Here is a 20,300-nt window from a genome sequence, read left to right on the forward strand (position 1 = left end):
ACGGGCCCACAGTGAACTACTCACATTAAGCTCGCATTGCCAGCCTCCCGGTTCCTCGTCTCGTACCTTTGAATAGAACGTCACCGAGCTGGTGAGTTGTTCCTCTATTTACGAACTATACACCAGCCTCAGCCACTAACTCCGACTCCTCAAGCTGGACCGAGGACGAATACATATGACTTCGTGGGATTCATGTGTGGTGGGCCTCGGGCCTCTAGATTTGGTAGGTTATGGGCTCGCACTGACTTCACTGCACAATTCATCAGATGATTCTTGTTTTCCTTGGACCATCCGCTGCTGTGTGCGATGATCCAGCAAGCGTAGGACGTACGCGCTCTATTTCTGAGATCTATTGCATTGAGCGTATCACCCCTTGTTTATGCTGCTATGGAGGTGCGTTAGGTCATGTTTCATCCGGAGACTTCGTGACTCTGCTCATATGCGCAGGTCCACTTTGCGCTCGATTTTCAGCCGGACTTTGCTGCCCGGGATAAGAAGAAAAGCGGGAGATGGCCACTCCGTACTATCTTCTCAACTGCATCGAGCGCGACACGAACGTCCACTTTGGTAACCTTGACGGTGACAGTGATACCTCGCAAGTCATCCCGTTCCCCGAACTGCCCAGGCAGAGCGCCCCGGAGCGTGAGCAGGGTGCTCTCTATACTTTTAATTGCAGCAAGCAACAGCATGGCAATATGGCCGAGCGGTCTAAGGCGCCAGAATCAGGTGGTTACCTCACTAATCTGGTCGGAAAGGGCGTGGGTTCGAATCCCACTGTTGTCATTCTTTTTCTTTCCCGTTGTTGCTCACTTCAGGGCAGGCCCGCACGCGTCCAGAGACGCGTCTCAGACGATAGTCGGTCTCAGACTATTCAAGACGCGACGTGCCACTCACTGCCTACCTCGGTCTGCTCCTCTCGCCTGCTCGCTCAGCCATGTCTCTGCCAACTGAACGACTGACGATCTCACACGCAAATGCGCTTCCTTCTGTGACCCCCAACCTCATGCCATTCCACATCGCGTATTCAGGCCCTGCCCCCATATCTACCTACTTCCGAGTCAAACCATCCTCGTCGCCTACTTATGGACGGGACGTTCGATCACCACAGCCTCTTTCGGCTTCCGGCTCCCAGCAGTTGCAGGACTCGCAGGCAACACTCGTCGGATCCGTGGAAGAGTCCTCTTCTTCCACAACCACCCTCAGCCGTGCGTCCACGACCGTAGGAGCAGACACACCTACCGAGCAAGGCACAGTGGATGCTGTCTGTGACGACTCGCGCCATTATGTGGCTTCGTTCAGAGGGCGGGAGATGCACGGGATGGCGGTGGACCTTCCAGAGGGGTACACTGGGATCGTCCTGCGCGCGCCGGATGGCGGAAAGGGGAAAGGAGTGGCTTCTGGAAACAGGACGAGGGAGGAGGAGAAGCCAGCACCCAAGGGAAGAACAACGCGAAGGTCTAAACGCGCTCAGGAGGAGATCAAGGTGGAAGACGAGGAGATGGACGCGTCCTCGGTCCCAGAACCCGGGTCTGACGAGGGCCCGACACGCGTCCTTGAACCTGTCTCGACGTTCTCAACGTTCGTCCTGTGGAACCCCGACATACCCCCGAACGAGGGACGCGATGAATACGTTCGCTCTCTCACGGAGTGGACGAGACTAGCAGCAGAAGTGAGTATCTGCGCTGTCCTGTTCGGTTTGCAGAAGGAACTCCATGTCCCATTACTGTCGCGCAAATCACGAATGCGCCTGTACAGTGTCGTGAAATGACACCGGGTTAGGCCAGGTACGGACGTACATGATATGACGACCAATATTACTTTTCTTACCTTGCTTCACGTTGTGTCACACTCCGTGCTGATATGCATTTTCCAGATCCATCGTATGGAGGATTGTTAGTCGTGTATGTGCATTGATACCCCTCCTTGCCCACTCCATGGGTCGTGCACATGCACTCGTATATCACGTCGCCGCAGACCTGGACCGCTTCACAGCCGGTCCAAGGTGCACCTCCCGAGTTCTTGTGTTCAGCGTCAACGCCCGTCTTCTACGGACAAGCTATCTTTTCGGCTAGTTCACAAGCTTGAGGCCACTGCGGATGAAGTGATTGGGCTGCTGGTGGTGGTCAAGAATCGCGGTGGTGGGCAATGTAATGATGTATTGTATGTAAGTCTGTGGATGTCATGAACTCATCTAGGAAGAGTGGGCGCACAGATCGCCCCCAGGTCACGACGAGCCGCCAAGATTCATCCTTCTCTGGATCATCGCCCTCGCGGCCTCTCCAGGATCGCACTTCGTCAGTTTATCGTAGTCGTACCACACCAGTACCGAATCAGACTCTGTCACAATCCGGCGCTGGGCATACGACCATATTGCGCCCATGACATGGAAGTGCGTCTTGGCCTGACGGTGAGATGTAGATGCATCCGTGCAAACTCGCAAGGCAGGCCCGCGGTGTGGCTTGTGCGCAACGAGCAGGGTGTCGGGGTAGACAACGGGGCGTTTGAAGTCCACGGAAAGGGACTTTAGGATGAGCGAGACGCCTTTGCCCTTGATCATCGCATCGGCCTTCTCTGGTCCTCCAAGCTCGTGTCCAAGTGCGCGCATCCAGTGGATACGTCCAGACTCGAAGAAGCGGACGTACCGCACGTTGTTGACGTGCCTGACGCGCCGAGGGCGTGTATGATTAGGGGAGGGACGCGCGTGCTGCGACGAGGGAGGTACGCACTGGAACGAGTCATGGTCTCCCCACACTATCTGCTGCTCCCAGAAGCTGTCGGGATCGTAGCCTAGCTCCAGCAGCTTGGCGCGACCTTCGTCGGCTGGTGAGACTTCCTCCGCGGGTGGGTCAGGGGAGTCCGGCCCAACGGTGCCCGGCGGCAGATGGAATGGGGACGTCGGGTCTCTAAACCGGTCGCGAAGAGCCTGTTCACACCAGATGGGGGATTGAGTTGGCTGTGAGCGAATACGCGATGGGAGGTGCATACTTACCTCTATCGACACCGATGAATACACACCGCGCGCGGCGTCGCGGCGCACAGCGCATGCAGCAGCGGCGAGTACCCCGCGACTCCCCGGTCGAAGAAGTACGTTCATAGTCTCTCTATTGTGTGCGTGTAGTCGTCGAGGTGAGAGGAGGTGTTGGTGAAGCGGAGAGCGTATACCCGAGTACCCGGGTGACCGTGTCGGTCGGACATGGTGGCCGGAAGCAGGCCCGGCGGCGGGACGTCGCGCGCGAGCGCGCCGGCCGCTACTGTACCTGACCACAACTTGGCCTTGCTCTTGTTCACTCCGCGCGCAACCAGGTCTTGAAACGCTTTTCGTCATCCTCGTCGCCCACGAATACAATTGTGTGTTTGCATCCAGTGCCGAGGACTTCTGGAAGTAGCTCGAACCCGTCGCAACCACTGCCATGAGGCCTTCCCAATCCATGCAAGTCCTCTTGTACCTCGATTCGTCGGTGTTTTGCTAAACGGACCAGGGCACGATGTCCAGTACAGTCAACATTTTTGTCGTCTCTCCAGACACGCGATCGGAGCGACGGTATGATCTCAGTCTAACAGTCGGTCAGCTCAAGGTGCGGCCTTCCAGTACTCTACCCTCTCAGGACGCGTTGTCTCACTACGGTTCCATCGCCTACAGAACAAGCTCGAGTTGATCACTGGCATACCTCCTCAAAATCAATCAATATCTGTGTATGCTTCGGACGACGCGCCCGAGCCCGTGGTTACGCTCAGCGATGATAATCGGCAACTGGGGTTTTACGGAGTGCGGGATTGGCAGGTCCTTAAGGTGCGTTTCTCCCCTATCATTGCTGGTTGTACGTCGTGTGTGACGCGTCTTCATAGGTCACAGACCTGGACCCCTCCGCGTCCTTCACGGGCCAACTCACGGATACATCCCAAGTGGACAAGTTTGAGTTGAGCGAGAACGAGTATGCTCAGCGACACGGTGAGTAGCGTCGTACCTGCCGTGCACCAATCATATGTTCAAAAAGCCAAAGACACGGTGCTTGCGTACAAGCAACGGAACAAGATTGGCCGATTTGCGGACAAGCCTGCTGAGGAGCATGTGGAAGCCGAGCATGTGGACATCCCAGTAGGGGCAAGATGCGAAGTGGAGTCCACTGAAGAGGACTTCCGCAAGCGTGGCACCGTACGTTTTGTTGGTCCCACGGAGTTCGCAAAGGGCACTTGGGTCGGAATAGAGTACGACGAACCCATAGGGAAGAACGACGGCTCGTGAGTAATGCGCACGGACTGAGCGCAGCCGTGACTGACCTGCTGCACAGGGTGAAGGGCAAGCGGTACTTTGAGTGCAAGCCCAACTTTGGCGTCTTCGTCAAGCCTGACCGTGTTAAGGTCGGCGACTTTCCCGTGGAAGATATCAACTTCGATGATGACGAGGAGATATAACACGTAAGCCTGGTTCGCATTTGATCCCGTCACTGCCATGCCTTACTCTTCGTCAGGATCCCTCAGTGGAACGATACCTGTATCATAGATATATCACTTGCTTTCTATCCACCATGGCCATCTGGTCTTGCTAATACCGTTGCCTTGCGTTCAAAGGTGATGACTCCCATCATCGTTGGGTCAGACTGATGCAGGCACATCTTCACCACAAGCATAACCACACAACTCTCTACCCCACATGGTGAACCGCTGAACTTTCGCAGTCAGTGACCCAGGTCCGCGTAGCCCAACGCCTCTTTGCGTGGGTCTCTTGGGGTGAATTCTCTCGTTGATACATCCATGATTGTCCTATTTGTGTCGACCATGCAAGCAGAATTCGCTGTGGCCCGTTACCGCTCATCGGGTTCGCTGAACAAGCATACTTTCCATATTGAGCGCCGTGAGAACGTGCTGGAACCCTCCGGAAGTTCCCACGCGCGGAGACTGACGCGTCGAGTAATTGGTCAAGGGACGCGCGTCGCCCTTGTCTCCAGATCCTCATAAGCTCGGGCCCGTCTCTGCTCTCTCACTCATTCCACCACCCACTTCACGACACTCGACGACATGGCTGACCCCAGTGGCGCTCCTGCAGGCCCCGGGCCTAACGACACCTCTACTGCGATTCTGAGGCAGAAGAAATCGTGCGTAATGCGATCAGAGTTATAAGGAATGTACTGACACAGGTTCCTAGGCCCAACCGTCTCATTGTCGACGAGGCGACCTCAGATGACAACTCTGGTGAGTGAAAACGCGATATCGGAGAGCTTGGAGATCGGGAACTGAAGATGGGTGCAGTGGCCACCATGAACCCCGCGACTATGGAGACCCTCCAGCTCTTCCGCGGTGACACCATAATCGTTCGGTACGTACCTTTCAATGCGCCATTCCGACACCTTCGCTGAGTGCGTATGCAGCGGCAAGAAGCGGCACGATACTGTTCTCATCTGCTTGAGCTCCGACGACGTCGAGGAGGGGAAGATCCAGATGAACAAAGTCGCTCGCAACAACCTCCGTGTCAAGCTTGGCGACATGGTCAACGTGCACGCGTGCTTGGATATCAAGTACGGCAAGCGCGTACATATCCTTCCCTTCGACGACTCTATCGAGGGTCTCAGCGGTAACATCTTCGACGTGTACCTCAAGCCGTACTTCCTCGAAGGTTTGTGGATCCTGCATTTATTAAGGTTCTGATTGCTCAATCACGAATACAACAGCATACCGTCCTGTCCGCAAGGGTGACACCTTCCTTGTTCGCGGTGGTATGCGGACAGTGGAGTTTAAGGTCATCGACACCGACCCCGCTGAGTACTGTATTGTGGCACAAGATACGGTCATCCACACAGGTGCGTGGCTTTTTGTGTTCTGATCGTGCGCCATCTGACAGTTATTTTAGAGGGCGACCCGGTGAAGCGCGAAGAGGAGGAGGCCAGCCTCAGCGAAGTCGGCTACGACGACATCGGTGGCTGCCGCAAGCAAATGGCTCAGATCCGTGAGCTTGTCGAGCTCCCTCTTCGTCACCCCCAACTTTTCAAGTCTATCGGTATCAAGCCACCACGCGGTATCCTTATGTATGGTCCCCCTGGTACTGGTAAGACCCTCATGGCCCGTGCGGTCGCCAACGAGACTGGTGCTTTCTTCTTCCTCATCAATGGTCCGGAGATCATGTCCAAGATGGCAGGAGAGTCGGAAACGAACCTTCGGAAGGCGTTCGAGGAGGCTGAGAAGAACTCCCCGTCAATCATCTTCATTGACGAGATTGACTCCATCGCGCCGAAGCGTGAGAAGACGAACGGCGAGGTCGAGCGTCGTGTTGTCTCGCAGCTCCTGACCCTCATGGACGGTCTCAAAGCGCGCTCAAATGTCGTCGTCATGGCTGCGACCAACCGGCCCAACTCCATCGACCCCGCCCTTCGTCGCTTCGGTCGTTTCGACCGCGAGGTCGACATCGGTATCCCTGACCCGACCGGCCGTCTCGAGATTCTTCGTATCCACACCAAGAACATGAAGCTCGCAGATGACGTCGACCTTGAGCAGGTATGTCTAGTTAACTCAGATCGGCGGTATTGTTATTGACTCTATGCGCTCTAGATCGCTGCGGACACTCACGGTTACGTTGGTTCCGATCTCGCGGCTCTTTGTTCGGAGGCAGCAATGCAGCAGATCCGTGAGAAGATGGACCTCATTGACCTCGAGGAGGACACCATCGACGCGGAAGTCCTCGATTCGCTCGGCGTCACTATGGAGAACTTCCGCTTCGCCCTCGGTACTTCCAACCCGTCGGCCCTTCGCGAGACAGTGGTCGAGGTGCCCACCGTCAAGTGGGAGGACATCGGTGGTCTCGACAAGGTCAAGCAGGAGCTCCAAGAGACCGTCCAGTACCCCGTGGAGCACCCGGACAAGTTCATCAAGTACGGTATGTCGCCGTCGAAGGGTGTCTTGTTCTACGGTCCTCCCGGTACTGGTAAGACGCTCCTCGCGAAGGCTATCGCCAACGAGACGCAAGCGAACTTCATCTCGATCAAGGGTCCTGAGCTGCTCACCATGTGGTTCGGTGAGTCTGAGGCGAACGTCCGTGACGTCTTCGACAAGGCGCGCGCTGCTGCACCTTGCGTAATGTTCTTCGATGAGTTGGATTCGATCGCGAAGGCGCGTGGTGGTTCCTCAGGCGACGCTGGTGGTGCAGGCGACCGTGTGCTGAACCAGATCCTCACGGAGATGGATGGTATGAACGTCAAGAAGAACGTGTTCATTATCGGCGCGACGAACAGGCCAGATCAGATCGACCCTGCTCTCCTCCGTCCCGGTCGTCTCGACCAGCTCATCTACATTCCCCTTCCCGACGAGCCTTCGCGTCTCTCGATCCTCAAGGCTGCGCTCAGGAAGTCGCCCGTTGCACCCGACGTCGACCTTGGCTTCCTCGCAAAGCACACACACGGTTTCTCTGGTGCCGATCTCACCGAGATTTGCCAGCGCGCCGCGAAGCTGGCGATCCGGGAGAGTATTGAGGCGGACATCCGGAAAGCACGCGAGAAGAAGGAGAAGGAGGACGCTGGCGATGTGAAGATGGAGGATGATGAGGCGGAGGAGGACGAGGAGGACCCTGTGCCCGTCATCACAAGGTACGCACCTTTTGCTCATGTTGCCATGTGATTCACAGTGATGCTCACTTTGCGCGCAGGGACCACTTCGAAGAGGCCATGCGGTTTGCTCGTCGGTCGGTGTCGGACGCAGACATCCGGCGCTACGAGATGTTCGCGCAGAACCTGCAGCAGTCACGGTCCTTCGGGAACAACTTCAAGTTCCCCGAGGGCGGTGCGCCGGCAGCGGCGAGCGCGCCTGCTGCTGCGAACGCAGGGTTCGGCGAGGACACGCAGGACGACGACTTGTACGCATAGAACACTCTTTCCTCTCCCTCTTCCTGCGCATGTGTTGTGATGGATCGTCTTGGCTTCGAGCTGTGTAGTTTTGTCGCAAAATGACTAGATCATAAGGCCACCTGTAGTATATCGAATGCACTGATCTTTTCCTCTTGTCTATGCTGCGCGTTTTGGAGAGCGAGCTTGTGTTTTTTGTTGGCGGGCAAATTGATCCCGTGCGAGGCGGAGTGACGCCATAGACGTGCGCGTGGACCACGCAGCTCAACTCTGTCTTGCCACAACCTGCACTTCACTCCTTCCCATCTCCGTCTCTGTCTCTCTCGCTTTCTCTCTTTTCGCGACCTTTCCCCGCCGAAGCGTATACGACCTCGAGTCGTCCGAAGCTGCGTGATCCCGGCTCCGCGTCCCCGTGAGCGCGATGGAAGTCAAGAAGGCGTTTACGTCTGCCACTCGTACCGTGTCCTCGTCTTCGCTCCGCGAACGGCTCAGCAGCCTCAGCAGCCTCACGGCGACGCCTCTCAAGCCGGTGAAGAACCTGCAGGCCCATATCGAGTGCGTGTCGCTTCGCGCTGGCACCTGGAGACTGTTACTCATCGTTCGTGTCTGTCTCGGCTTCGCCCCCTGGCTCCGACATCTGATCCGCCCCCTTTGTCCCGTTCGACGCGTTGCTCGTGGTACATCCGGTGCGGGCTTCTGTGGTGGTGGGATTGGCGATGTGTATAGGTTCGCGCCGTCGAAGATCCCGAGGAAGCGGAGACTACAGACCCTCGCCGTCGCGATATGGTCCACTCTGATCGCTCTTGCGACGTTCGCGTTCGTCTTCCTCTTGTGAGTGTTTCTCTTGCACCTTGATTATCGTCGAGCTCGTCTCCCCGCATACATGCGCGTCGTCGGGCGAGTACTGATGCTCTGCGCAGGTCCTTCCCGCCACTATGGCCGTTCCTCGCGGCGTATTGGGTATGGATAGCATACATCGACAAGAGCCCGGAACATGGAGGGCGAATGAGTCCGTGGTTCCGCTCATTGAGGTTCTGGAGGTACTTTGCTGACTACTATCCCGCATCGTGAGTCTCGCCTGTGCTGGCTCGCGTATACCCGTCATGCTAACATCAGCGTAAGATTCCTCAAGGTACGCATCGATGGGCAGGACGCATAATGGAATCCTGACTCCGTAATAGACGTGTGACCTCCCGCCAGATAGGCCATATGTCTTCGGATATCATCCACATGGTGAGCGGCATACCTTGCGTGCTTGACCGGCAGTTCGACTCACTGCTGTGTGCTTCCCCAGGTATCATCGGAATGTGAGTAATCTTCGTCGGCAGGTTGTGGAGCATGTCCGATAACCCTTCCGTGACGTCTAGGGGCGCTACATGCACATTCGCAACGGAAAGTGCGTAGGCCTGCTTGTCTCCACTTCTGTGCTGCGGTGTCACTTAAACAATGCCACCCAGGCACAGGCTTTTCGGCCGCGTTCCCGGGAATCATCCCCCATCTCCTCACGTTGGCCTCTAACTTCCGCGCGCCATTCTATCGCGATATTATCCTCGCGATGGGCATATGTTCGGTGTCGAAACAGTCGTGTTCGAACATCCTCAAGGGCGGCCCGGGGCAAGCCATCACCATCGTTGTGGGTGGCGCTGCGGAAAGTTTGAGCGCACATCCGGGAACAGCAGATCTTACGCTCAGGAAGAGGTGGGCAGGCTGGTAATAAGCCTCATGTGGTCGGGCGCGCTGATAGGAAATAGGCTAGGATTTATTAAGGTCGCTATACAACATGGGTAAGTCAAGTTTGCTTGACAAGTGTCGCCATGAGGCTTACTCTTGTACAGCGCCGACCTTGTTCCTGTCTTCTCTTTTGGTGAGAATGACGTACGTGCTGCATCATGTATATTCGCGTGCGACCCTCGGTCTCACACTGGGTGCTGCAGATCTACAGGCAGATGCCCAACGAGAAGGGGACCACCCTATACTCGCTGCAGAAGAAGTTCCAGAACATGTTCGGCTTCACGCTGCCGCTCTTCCACGGGCGCGGACTGTTGAATTGTACGTACGGCTCTATCTTCGGTCGTGCTCGAACACTCACAACACGTATGCGCAGATAACCTTGGCTTGATGCCATATCGTAGACGAATAGTGGCAGTTAGTGAGTTATCTGACCTGCTCATCTCAGACTCGGCATGGACTCTGACGCTCTCGGGCAGTCGGGCACCCCATACACGTGGTGCAGTGCGACAAACCGTCATTACAGGAGATCATGCACGTACAGCAGCAATACATCGACGAGCTCATGTGGTGCGTCATCCTCCTCTCATCTAGTCTGGAATGAGCGCTGAACAGACGTGGGGTATCCGTAGGATATGGCATACCTACAAGGACGAGTTTGCGAGGACGCGGAAGCGGGAGCTGAGCATCATCGAGTGATTATACCTCGTAGATGACCGATGCTCGCCCTGGTTCCCGCCGCTGTATTTTGGACACTATCGTACTCGCTTAGAACGGACACTTGGCGCACCGCGAACCGTCGATTGACCTATCAAAATAATCATCTCTTGGAAGGTATGTTCTCTTCACAACTCCAGCGGATGGAATCGTCGGTGTGCCCTTTGATTGGGTGAAGGGTGTCGAGTGTAGTCAGCCATTCTCTAAACATCTGTACCATAATCTGCTCACTTGCTCCAACCCCGCAGACCCTGCGATCAAGACAGATAATAGGCGCAGGTGCCATGAATAACGGGGTCAAGGGCTCCCAGCATCAGTGAGCGAATACCATCTACCGCTGAGGTAACGGCAATAGCAAGCGGATTACTTCGTCAGATGCAATAGTACGGCCACACAACGGCCAGGGTCCTCGTCTGGCTGCCACAGGACAGCGGTAGGGACCGCTGGACTCGTCATCAACATGTATACACTGCCTGAAACGATGAAGCTGCGGGCACCATTGTTCCTCGCTACCAAGTAGCCCCAAATGTCAATCGGTTTTCCAGGCTTGCTCGACAACCAGTCACTTTGGATGTTTCACCGGTTCGCCGGTGGGAGCAGTGCGAATAGGGTGTGGCCAGAGCTAATTGTCCAAAGCTCTCGCTTTAGTCGTAGTTGCTACGGGTGTGGAGTTGCTACTGGTATGTTTATTCTACGATTGATCTCTATGGCTGAACATCTCTATCAACCTCCAGGCTGGTCGCTCTGCTACTGTTCACGGGCACGACAAGGGAATTACTGCAATGTGGCGCCATCGTTGCGTCTGGTGCAGGAAGATATAAGGTTAAGCTCGTAGGATGCGGTGAGCTGCGCCGCACGGTGGTGAAAATATGTGATCTCTATTTTGCGCAAACTGCAGTAGCTCCTCAAGAATTCTTGAGTGTGGGGAAGATGTGAGTACAGTACTCGTCCAAGTATATAAAGGACGCGTTAGCAGCAACATTGCGACCCTCACTCCTCCCGAGTCCTTTGAACTGTCCGCCATCCTACTGCCCAAAATCAATGTCCTCCGACGCAATCTCTGTATTCGTAGCCTGGTATGGTGGAGTGTAAGCTGAACCTTCATGACACTCGTGGACGGAGTATTGGTCGCGCATCTCACACACTCAACAGATATATTGGAACCTTCTGTTCCCTAGCATCTTCAGGTCCGTCACTCTACTCCGAGCTCATTCTCGTGACTCATATTCCCCTCTCTCTGCAGTGCTTTTCATCCATGATGCCATGTTCACATTCGATCGCGAAGTGGCTTGCTTCGCAATGGCCAAGTTTAGCGGGGCGTCGTTCTTGTTCTTCGCGAACAAGGGGATCTCGGTGACGTTGTACCTTATGTGGTTGCTGCTCTCCACGACAACCTTCCCTTCGGACGAGGCAAGCCATATCTCCCTCTGTCTTCATGCCCTCCCAATATGCTGACCGCCCGGCTATAGAGGTCAGCATATTGATTCATGAGGGTTCACAATAGTGTTGATCGTGGCCACCGTGCGCAGTTGCTCTTCGTTTGTGAAAGCGGCCACCGCAATGCAAAACTTGCAGCTGATTACGTGGGCTGGTGAGTTACACATGTCCGTACTCTTCATGTCGTTAGTCTTATGCCTCGCGACAAGTCTTCTCTACGCTTCGAGCGTACGTGTTGAGCAGGAACAAACTCGTCGGACTGCTCGTCCTAGCCTTGTCCATGGCCCCAGTTGGTGCTAATCTTGTGAGCAGAACGGATTATTAGATCATGTGAATCCACGATGACCTGTTATATCAGGCCATCTATGGTTACGGGCTCTCTGGACGCAACTTTCCGCCGTTTGGATGCCTCCAGACAGACTTTATGGCCAAAGAAATTCAGCTCAGGTTCGCATCTCTTGATTAGATCTGATTAGCAAGGGTATTGAGACCTTTCAAGGCGTAGGTTCACTCGCAATCGTGTATGCATGAGCTCAGGCTTATTGCAAGGACCGTGCAGTCGTGATCATCGCTCGAGTACCCACAATAGTCACCGATAGCCTTCTGATCTATATCACGTGGACAAACCTCAGCAGTCGAGACGTGTTGAGGGGTCTCCGACAGTCCAAGAGACTGCCACTTTCAGACATCCTCCTTCGCGACGGTATGTCATCTGTATCTGTTCTGTACTTTCCCAGGCTAACTGATTCATATGCACAGGAACTATATACTTTCTGTACGTCCAGCAGCACAACCGAACGGATACCTGACGTACCAGGGCACTCATCAACAGAGTTATGTTTATTCTCAACGTCCTCCATCTCACCTTTTCAGCGACTGCGGTGAGCCCCGTTGGCCTGGTTTGCTGGTTTGCTCTGCGTACGATTCCAATCACATCTCCGCCTCGCAGTTGGTGTCCGGGATCAAAGGGAGTTATATCACCGTATTCACCAGCCCGTACGTTTTACACTGTGCTGCGTAGTCTCGTCGTCCTCTGAGCTGACAATACCTTTGTTTTGCAGCATCACAGCGATCCTTGTTTCGCGCTTCCTCCTCGAACTCCAGGAAGCAGGCCAGAGGATTGTTAGAGTGGACTCGGATGACCCTCTGCACATCTCGATGAACCCCTACGACGATACGCCTAGCTTTATTCGGTCCCTCGGAGCAGTCATCGATCCCACTCTTCCACGCGACGGTGATAGGTCTGCAATGCACCAGAGCTCGCACTCAGACGGGAGGGAGGACGGGGTCTCGCAGGCTACTTGGCCAAGAGTCGACACATTGTCTTCTGTAGCCGTGTAGCCTGTGTCTGTTTTCTGCTTCTTGCGACATGGTTCCGTCTCGCATAAGTACTGCTACTATCCTCATAGCATCGAACTTCCCCGTATGACTTTGCCTGATTGGCGAAGTCTCATCTATAGAGAAATCTGCTATAATTTGGTCAGATTATCCGGTGCACCCAAGGAGTTAAGGTGGATAGTAAGTGTAAGTGATACGAAGGAAACTAGTAGCGCCCTGCCCTAAACTCGTCCTTAATCAACTAAAAGGGGCAAACACATCTTCGAAGACAATCATGTTGACTCCAACTCGCGCACATTTGACCGTACTTCCCCTGGAACTGTTGCTGAAAATTCGGGCGCACATCCCTCAGGAAGACATACGGACGCACGTCTACTTTTACCAAGTCAAGCCCTATCGTTGCCGCCTGGTATGACTCCGACCCCGACCCCGACGCGTTCTGGCAATGTGTGTGCTGGAAGAACGGAATTGGCCTGATCACACAACTAGACAAGCCGGATTCTGACACTTGTTGGAGGGACATCGCCATCGGATGCATCGAATCCGACGGGCATTGTCTCCGGCCAGGCTGCGGTCGAACCCTGCTCCTCATAAATAGTGAGTCTCTTCTACCATCCAGGCTAATTACTGAGCGATGTACGCCCAGGTCGTAGCATGCGGTCTGGGTATATCGTATCGGATCCAATTACAAATTGGGATCGTGTCCCGCGGCTCGCGTTGCACCCAGTACTCCAAGGGATAACCTTCGAAGGGGTGCCATGGATCCAAGACGTGCTGCGCGACGCGCGACTTTCGACCACGACTCGTGAAGAGAAACAGTACGCGTTCCGAAATACAATCCACCTCGGCTGCCACCTGCTGGCATATAGAAGCTTTGCCTCGTTTCCGCCTGTAAAGAGGCTCAATTTGTCACCGCCTAAAGGCCTTAAACTCGCGCGCGAGGTGGTAGAGAACAGTTTCGGAGTGACAGTTTACGATATACTCAGGGTGTTGCATGATAGGTCAGTACTACGGCCTTAGCAACATTGCGCAGCTGATAGTGGAAGCCCAGCTTGGACATACCCCTAGACATGGAGGAGTTTGAGCAGCATAGGTGGGATTATACCCACAACTGTCCGCCTGGAATGCACAATGACACTCTGAAGACGCTCCGCGATCTGTTGTCATTCAAGTAGGTGCACTGTGGTCACTTCTGACAGTAGACAATCCTGACTTCCAAGTTCATCTACAGACCGATCAGGGAGATCGTCCAGGAGAGAAAGACCGACCGCGCGGTCCTGCGCTTTTGTTTTTGAAGCAGTAGCGCTATCTGTACTGGACGAGTCCTACCGAACGTCGTGTCTTGCAATCAACGTTTCTATCTTCCATACGTCTATGACGCTCACCCGTTAACGAATGGCCGCGCCTCCTGTCACCGTTAGCGGATGACACATTCTGCGGTGCGTGCTAGACAGGGGACGTCATGTCGCAGTGACAGGTCACAGATTCTCGTGAGTATTAACCTCCATATCAATGGTAGTTTCTGGAGTATAGGTTACAGGCTGCTTTCGAAGGCCGCATGGCGCGCCGACAGCTCAACGACAGTACGGTGATTGTGAGAACATCCTCCGTCGTCGCATATCCCTAACATCGTGCGTTCCGAGGTCAGGGCAACTTCTTGAAGGTGAGAAGTTCTACTGCGCCGATTCAATGAAGATGAGTGTGTGTCTCTGAACCACCTTCATGGACCGGTTTCCTAGCGACCAGCTGTCCATCATCTACTACAGTCTACCTCTCGTTGGATCTCGAATCTTGGAGTCAAAGAGACAGCTGCATCTAATCGCGGCGTTGCGCGTCCCGCTTCGCGGAGTGACAGATTGTCGCTCGCGGACAGTCGCCCGTACCACAGTCAACTCCCAGCAGCTCCCAGGGCACCAGCGTCCGCCGCATCTACGACATCATAGGATTCGCTATTAATCTCACGCAGGACCGTGTATCAACATGCGAAGTTAGGGAAACGTCATACATGTTCTCAACCACGAGAATATGAGCTGACCGTTGGCATCCAGCGCGAAATCCAAACTGCGGTTAAGACTTCGGCAACAAATCTCCCGGCATCGCTGCCATCTTCTGCTGGCCAGGCGACGATCCTATTGACAGCTCCCGTGTTTCGCGGTGAAAGAACGACTTATAAGTACCCTCGACAGTCTGAGTAGAGTTTACCCCGACCACCATGGCTGCCACAAGTGTTTTGCCCCCTTTCGACCCACCCACGTCGTTGAGTCTGGATCCATACTTTGGAGCGTGGCTAGTGGGCACTTTCGCGAGTGCGACGTGAGCAGCGCAGGAATACCTGATCTCGATGGCCGTGTTGACATCTCCTCGGAAGGTTACAGGGAGTCCTGTTCGTGCAAACGTACAGCTACTTCAGGCAGTACCTACATGACCCTCGTTTCATCAAGATTTGGGTACGTGTCCAAGTTCTCATACTTATCGGAAGACCTAAAGACGATAATTCAGGTGGTCGTAGTGTTGTACGTCGTGACCGTGCATGACTGGCTGGTCGCGTACTAGCTGACCGGTGATTGCAGCGTAGTGGAACTGCTCACTACCATCTTCTCGATGCACAGCTGGTACGTCTTCCGACCCCCAGGCCCTATCCTGACACTCATGGAAGCAGCTATTTCTATCTCATCTCTAATTACTTCAATTTCACCATCTTGTTCAACAACACCGTGTGGTAGGTGTCTACATCTGGCGAATAGATGAGGTTGCGACTAATCTGTTCGATGGGCGAACAGGACCATCAAGGTGAGCTCCTATCTTGAGAGACCTCGGGTCTCAGGTGAAAGATGAGATGAGAACTTCCCTGCCAGATCATACCAGTGCTGGGGGTGCGTCTCGAAGCCGCCTACCACATAATGGTGCCCGCTCACCTCTCCTGCAGGGAACCGTCACCCTATTGACCCAACTGTGAGCATTGTATTGTACTCCTTGAATAATCCTTGGTGATCATTCTTCGTAACTCTAGGTTCCTGGCGCGTCGCATATACATCTGTACGTCCCCGCATCGCGACGCCCACGGTACTCGGACTCGAGTTTGACACAGTGCACAGTGAAGCGAGGCTTCAGGCCCATCGCACTTGTCGCTGTATGTCTGGTTACCATCTGCGGTACGGTACGACACTGAAGCGTCTCTTATAGGTCTTCCTGACGGTCGGTCTCTTCGGTGAGTAACCACCTTCGGCTATCCCGCGGACGACTGCGAAACTTACGCTGCGGCATCGCATTGCCAGCCTGCTGCATCGGTGAGTGCCAAAATTATCACCTGAGGTTGCTTCTCATTCTCGCATCGAAGCGCTCTCTGTCCTCATGTCAGTCACGGTGCGAGCTCCCTTCACGCTCCAGCAATTCACTCACGGTGTGGTACCGCCAGATGGAACGAGCCAAACGCGCTGTCAACAGCACGGTTCTCAGTGAGTATCGTCAAGCGCATATAGTCGACTGGCGGTCTGAAAATCATCCCGTAGTGGCTCGCATCCGCGAGTTCCTGCCTGATCTTGGCAGCCGACCTCATGTTGACGTCCGCGTTCATCTACTTCCTGCGGACAAGTCGTTCGGTGGTGTCTCGGTGGGCCCGATCCTTTCGATTGACTCGGTAGTCCTACTGACCTCCGGCAGAACCAACTCCTTGCTCGACTTGTTTGTGCTCTATGCTGTTAGCAGCGGTGCGCATCGCATGTCTTCCTATACTCCTGGACTATCTTTTGCTGACGAACGGACGAGATAGGTCTGGTATTGTGGTGAGTATGTCTGCATCGTCGCCTTCGAAATGTTGTGTAACCGCCGATAGCACCGTCAACATCATGAACGTCGTGTGCGTGAGTACCTTCCTTCTGCCAGTAATTCCGGGTGCAGGGCCGCGTCGTGCTCACAACTCGTCGAGGATCATAGGCTCTCGCGTTGCCCAAGACCTTGGCATTTTCCGCCACCTCACTAGTTTTGACGAAACGTGAGACTCTGACGCTTCGAGATGAACCCTTCTATGCACCTCATTCACTGACATACTACGTACAGTCTACTCGATCACGTTCATGGTTTGGTGAGTATCTACTAGTTGAAGTTCCCCGATCCAGCAATTGACGGTCTGCAGGCTGAATGCCCGCGAGCCTCTCCGGGACCGCGGAATCATCATGGTCGAGACGGAGCTCTTCACGTCCGTCATCACTGTCGACGCGCAGTACCCCTCGGAGGGGATGATCGAGCACCCTGGAATGGTCCGGGCTTCTCGGGTATGTTAGCTTCCTCACTCTGGTGGCTACGCAGGCTCACTTAGTCCGACGACTAGCCGACGACTACCTCGCTCTCACTGGCAGCACTGCAAAACTTGTCACAATCGTCCGGAGAGCTGGGCCACGGGCCCGACATGAGAAGAGGCTGCGAGAAAGTGTCTTGAGCAATCTTGAGTATGTCACGTCAGTTCGTCGTCTTGCATGCGATTCGTATCCAATCTGCCCTGGTATACCCATGAACAACGAACAATAGCTTTTACAAAGTCATCGCCAGTCATGAAATTACGTATGCGTACGTGAGTCTGGGATTAGCATCCCATCTCCACGCCGTTATAAGGCCCGTCATGATCGCTCTCATCTCCGTCGAAGATGGTGTCGACATCCCCGACAATACACTCCGAGTCTGTGTTGTCCTGCCCAGGGCACGCGAGCCAAGCGCCCGAATCCTGTATGTGGATCTCGCCCGACGGGTGGTGGAAGCCGAGGAAGCGTCCCGGAAGAATCGGGATCGGGTCCTCCTTGTTGTTGATGTGCGTGACGGAGGCGATCGCGTCGTGCGCGTCGACGTAGTCCGCGAACTCCTGGTTGCCGACGCGGGGGAGGCCGTACCCGACGTAGGTGATCTTGAGGTTAGAGATGTGCAGGGGAAGGTAGACGGTGTGCAGGAGCGAGATCGCAGCGCCTGTGTGTGTGGCGTGCAGATCAGGAACGACGAGTAAGCGTGATTTGGTCAACAGCCAAACAAGGACTTGGACTTACCGAGGGAGTGGCCGGTTAGTAGGACGTTGTGGGTCCCATACGTCGTAATGGCTTGTTGGACAGCTTGAAGGATGTCAGACGCGGACCTGTGTAGTAGCGAAATCAGCAACAGTATAATGGATATTGATATAAGCGCTCACTTGGAGTGCGCATTTGCGAACCCTTCGTGCGCCTGGATCGAAGAGTCCAAGCCCGGGAACAAGGAAGAGTCCAGGTTGACGAGGGTTATATCCCCATCAGTTATAAGAGGAACGCTGTAGACGCATCAATGCTCTGAATATGCAATGGGAGTAAGTGGGATACGTACATTGCAGAAGGCTGCGTTCCTTGATTTGAGATCACGATCGTCTCGAGCGAGGGATCGTATCCTACGAACCCTGATGATGGGCCGAACAGTCAGCAAAACAACCAGTCTCACACAATATGTGCTACTCACAGTACTGGACAGAAGAACCGTCCCCTCCGGACGCAATGGGCTGGAACGACGGATTTGCGTCGCAGTTCGCACCACAAGACCAGGAGATGGTGTCGCTGGCGGAGCAATATCCGGCGCTTGCATAGTATGAGTACGGCGTGTAGGAGTCAATGTTCGACTGCGATACGGCCGTGATCGACTGTCGTGACACCAACTGGGCAGGAGCGGCCAGTACGACGGTCACGGCGAGAGATGCAGCGGCGCTGCTCAGCCAGAGGTGGTGGAGCATGGACCAGGTCGAGCTCAGAGCCATCGTTCCAGGCGAGACAACACAAAGTGCGATGTGCAGAGGCGGAACGGTAGTGCGCAGGAGACGGGTCCTGGATAAGCCAGCGGAACCAGGCGGACATGATGCTTTTTATACGGCCATGCTCGGAGCTGACGGACATGGTTGACAATTGACGAACGGGTGCCAGGGAAGGAACGCACGCTGTTATCAGGTCATTCGCGATGCATTTCGCTCGAGTGAACGACATCGAAGCAGATGTGCAGCCAATGCCGGGCGTTGACTTGGTCGGAACCGCGCACGATCCATATGGGCCGTGGTGGCGCGGCTGATCGCACTCGCCAAATCCGGCGACTCGCCAGGCGCTCGACCACGCGAGCGAGCTCCCGGGAGCGAACGTTGGTTCCCGTGCGCGCCCTGCGTCCTATTCTTGCTGCAGCACCGCGCGGTCAAGTATTGATATCAGCACAGAGGTCGGTCGTCCACGGGGAGAGAGCGGGTAAGGAGGCGTCAAGGCAGGTCGTCCGCGGGAAACACGATGTGCCACCAGAAAGATTCGACAGTGAAGCATGTTGTCGTGGAGCCGTTGACATTCTGAATCACGGCTCCGGCGAAGAAGGGGGGAAAGAACCGCGAGGTCGAAGGCATGCAGCAGGCCAGGAGCTGTGCAAGTCTATTCTGAGCACAAGAACGTTCCGCGATAATGTCAGGAGACTGCGCGTTCCACGAGTACAGATACCTGTGAGAAAAGGTAAAGACGAACGACTGTAAGCCTGGTAATGGACACACCATATACTGTAGCTCAGGCTTCGTGCGACACGCCTCCTCCATGATCTTCCAGATGCATCTTCTTGCGCCAGATCCCTCTGCGACAGCCTGCAGTGGAGTAAATTCTGCATCTCGTTGCACGCGGGTTGCTCTCCTCAAATCAATGAAAGGAATCTGTCCATCCGATAAGAAGTAGACTCCTTCAATTCATTTCTGGGAGGTCGAGCATCCACCTACACCCACTAAGGGTCAGCTGAAGCATCGGGCGAAGTCTGAAGCGTTCATCAAACTCAGTAAGCGTCGCACTGTCACTGGCATGTCTTCGGGGACGACTCACCGATATTCCACGACCTCGGCCATGTTTTACGCCGCTAGTCTTGATTGCCGTACACTGCACTGGCACCTGACAAGATCTTCGGTGACTCCCGGTGAGCCTGTGCGAAAACATCCAGGCTTCAGATTGAACCGTCTTGAAGGAAAGTATGTAACTGATGGTGAGTAGCGCCGCCACGTCAAATTCTCCTCAGGGCTGCTAGTACTGGTACCACGGTCCACGAGAAGATACAGGTCTTCAGCACTACTCCCGCTGTTGCGCAAACCTTGACGCATGTCGGGGTACTGCACCAGGTCTGTGTTTCAGATGATCAGAGAGTCTCAGCGAACTGACAAAGACTTACGCACTTTCATGGCAGGTCGGAGACAGAGGAGGGTGGAGGCGCCCAGCTCAGCCACCCCCCGATCGGCACGTCGCGGAC

At 54.8% G+C, this 20,300-nt stretch overlaps 9 protein-coding genes and 1 non-coding gene across 10 annotated transcripts; 8 read left to right on the forward strand and 2 right to left on the reverse strand.

Moving 5' to 3' along the window:
* Positions 1-689: 689 nt before the first annotated feature.
* On the forward strand, positions 690-783 carry L226DRAFT_t151. Its single transcript has one exon. It is a non-coding gene; the product is annotated as a tRNA-Leu (tRNA).
* Positions 784-822: 39 nt separating this feature from the next.
* On the forward strand, positions 823-2,235 carry L226DRAFT_510774 (uncharacterized protein). Its single transcript, XM_067678273.1, has 2 exons — positions 823-1,669; positions 1,874-2,235. The coding sequence occupies exons 1-2, from the start codon at positions 935-937 to the stop codon at positions 1,895-1,897; spliced, it is 759 nt and encodes a 252-aa protein (XP_067533917.1). The 5' UTR covers positions 823-934; the 3' UTR covers positions 1,898-2,235.
* On the reverse strand, positions 1,897-3,143 carry L226DRAFT_614242 (Thioesterase/thiol ester dehydrase-isomerase). Its single transcript, XM_067686606.1, has 3 exons — positions 2,990-3,143; positions 2,727-2,923; positions 1,897-2,660 (listed from the first exon to the last, which is right to left on the reverse strand). Exons 1-3 carry the CDS (start codon positions 3,092-3,094, stop codon positions 2,225-2,227), a joined length of 738 nt encoding a protein of 245 aa, XP_067533918.1. The 5' UTR covers positions 3,095-3,143; the 3' UTR covers positions 1,897-2,224.
* A 123-nt stretch (positions 3,144-3,266) lies between these two features.
* L226DRAFT_536464 (uncharacterized protein) lies at positions 3,267-4,554 on the forward strand. Its single transcript, XM_067681120.1, has 7 exons — positions 3,267-3,430; positions 3,494-3,575; positions 3,641-3,790; positions 3,847-3,949; positions 4,002-4,239; positions 4,290-4,416; positions 4,470-4,554. Exons 1-6 carry the CDS (start codon positions 3,411-3,413, stop codon positions 4,411-4,413), a joined length of 717 nt encoding a protein of 238 aa, XP_067533919.1. The 5' UTR covers positions 3,267-3,410; the 3' UTR covers positions 4,414-4,416; positions 4,470-4,554.
* A 381-nt stretch (positions 4,555-4,935) lies between these two features.
* Positions 4,936-7,949, forward strand: L226DRAFT_510785 (AAA ATPase). The gene is made up of 8 exons (XM_067678274.1): positions 4,936-5,093; positions 5,144-5,190; positions 5,248-5,314; positions 5,367-5,611; positions 5,667-5,795; positions 5,846-6,486; positions 6,541-7,571; positions 7,631-7,949. The coding sequence occupies exons 1-8, from the start codon at positions 5,017-5,019 to the stop codon at positions 7,845-7,847; spliced, it is 2,454 nt and encodes an 817-aa protein (XP_067533920.1). The 5' UTR covers positions 4,936-5,016; the 3' UTR covers positions 7,848-7,949.
* Positions 7,950-8,103: 154 nt separating this feature from the next.
* On the forward strand, positions 8,104-10,569 carry L226DRAFT_536466 (DAGAT-domain-containing protein). Its single transcript, XM_067681121.1, has 15 exons — positions 8,104-8,381; positions 8,553-8,657; positions 8,747-8,893; positions 8,949-8,958; positions 9,008-9,059; positions 9,121-9,133; positions 9,194-9,222; positions 9,284-9,524; positions 9,578-9,610; positions 9,662-9,701; positions 9,761-9,875; positions 9,931-9,975; positions 10,034-10,124; positions 10,187-10,388; positions 10,520-10,569. Exons 1-14 carry the CDS (start codon positions 8,248-8,250, stop codon positions 10,251-10,253), a joined length of 1,122 nt encoding a protein of 373 aa, XP_067533921.1. The 5' UTR covers positions 8,104-8,247; the 3' UTR covers positions 10,254-10,388; positions 10,520-10,569.
* Positions 10,525-11,201, forward strand: L226DRAFT_536467 (uncharacterized protein). The gene is made up of 3 exons (XM_067681122.1): positions 10,525-10,587; positions 10,647-10,951; positions 11,006-11,201. The coding sequence occupies exons 2-3, from the start codon at positions 10,798-10,800 to the stop codon at positions 11,104-11,106; spliced, it is 255 nt and encodes an 84-aa protein (XP_067533922.1). The 5' UTR covers positions 10,525-10,587; positions 10,647-10,797; the 3' UTR covers positions 11,107-11,201.
* Positions 11,202-11,831: 630 nt separating this feature from the next.
* On the forward strand, positions 11,832-14,451 carry L226DRAFT_561383 (uncharacterized protein; the record flags this gene model as incomplete). The annotated part of the gene is made up of 13 exons (XM_067683432.1): positions 11,832-11,862; positions 11,899-11,936; positions 12,067-12,155; positions 12,308-12,411; positions 12,468-12,483; positions 12,541-12,589; positions 12,658-12,704; positions 12,770-12,949; positions 13,193-13,226; positions 13,433-13,643; positions 13,693-14,047; positions 14,098-14,217; positions 14,278-14,451. The coding sequence occupies 13 exons, from the start codon at positions 11,832-11,834 to the stop codon at positions 14,339-14,341; spliced, it is 1,338 nt and encodes a 445-aa protein (XP_067533923.1). The 3' UTR covers positions 14,342-14,451.
* A 694-nt stretch (positions 14,452-15,145) lies between these two features.
* Positions 15,146-17,555, forward strand: L226DRAFT_614246 (uncharacterized protein). Its single transcript, XM_067686607.1, has 22 exons — positions 15,146-15,359; positions 15,415-15,493; positions 15,546-15,559; positions 15,617-15,658; positions 15,706-15,765; positions 15,827-15,836; positions 15,902-15,919; positions 15,973-15,998; positions 16,057-16,082; positions 16,142-16,176; positions 16,230-16,254; positions 16,322-16,333; positions 16,384-16,399; positions 16,462-16,501; positions 16,556-16,656; positions 16,707-16,753; positions 16,816-16,828; positions 16,879-16,906; positions 16,980-17,037; positions 17,103-17,127; positions 17,179-17,317; positions 17,374-17,555. The coding sequence occupies exons 1-22, from the start codon at positions 15,259-15,261 to the stop codon at positions 17,479-17,481; spliced, it is 1,023 nt and encodes a 340-aa protein (XP_067533924.1). The 5' UTR covers positions 15,146-15,258; the 3' UTR covers positions 17,482-17,555.
* A 70-nt stretch (positions 17,556-17,625) lies between these two features.
* On the reverse strand, positions 17,626-18,780 carry L226DRAFT_465487 (lipase; the record flags this gene model as incomplete). The annotated part of the gene is made up of 5 exons (XM_067675922.1): positions 17,626-17,999; positions 18,077-18,162; positions 18,217-18,330; positions 18,384-18,453; positions 18,513-18,780. 5 exons carry the CDS (start codon positions 18,778-18,780, stop codon positions 17,626-17,628), a joined length of 912 nt encoding a protein of 303 aa, XP_067533925.1.
* Positions 18,781-20,300: the final 1,520 nt, after the last annotated feature.

Source organism: Lentinus tigrinus (assembly GCF_003813185.1).
Source record: "Lentinus tigrinus ALCF2SS1-7 unplaced genomic scaffold L226scaffold_18, whole genome shotgun sequence".
In the NCBI taxonomy this organism is placed as follows: Eukaryota; Fungi; Basidiomycota; class Agaricomycetes; order Polyporales; family Polyporaceae; genus Lentinus; species Lentinus tigrinus.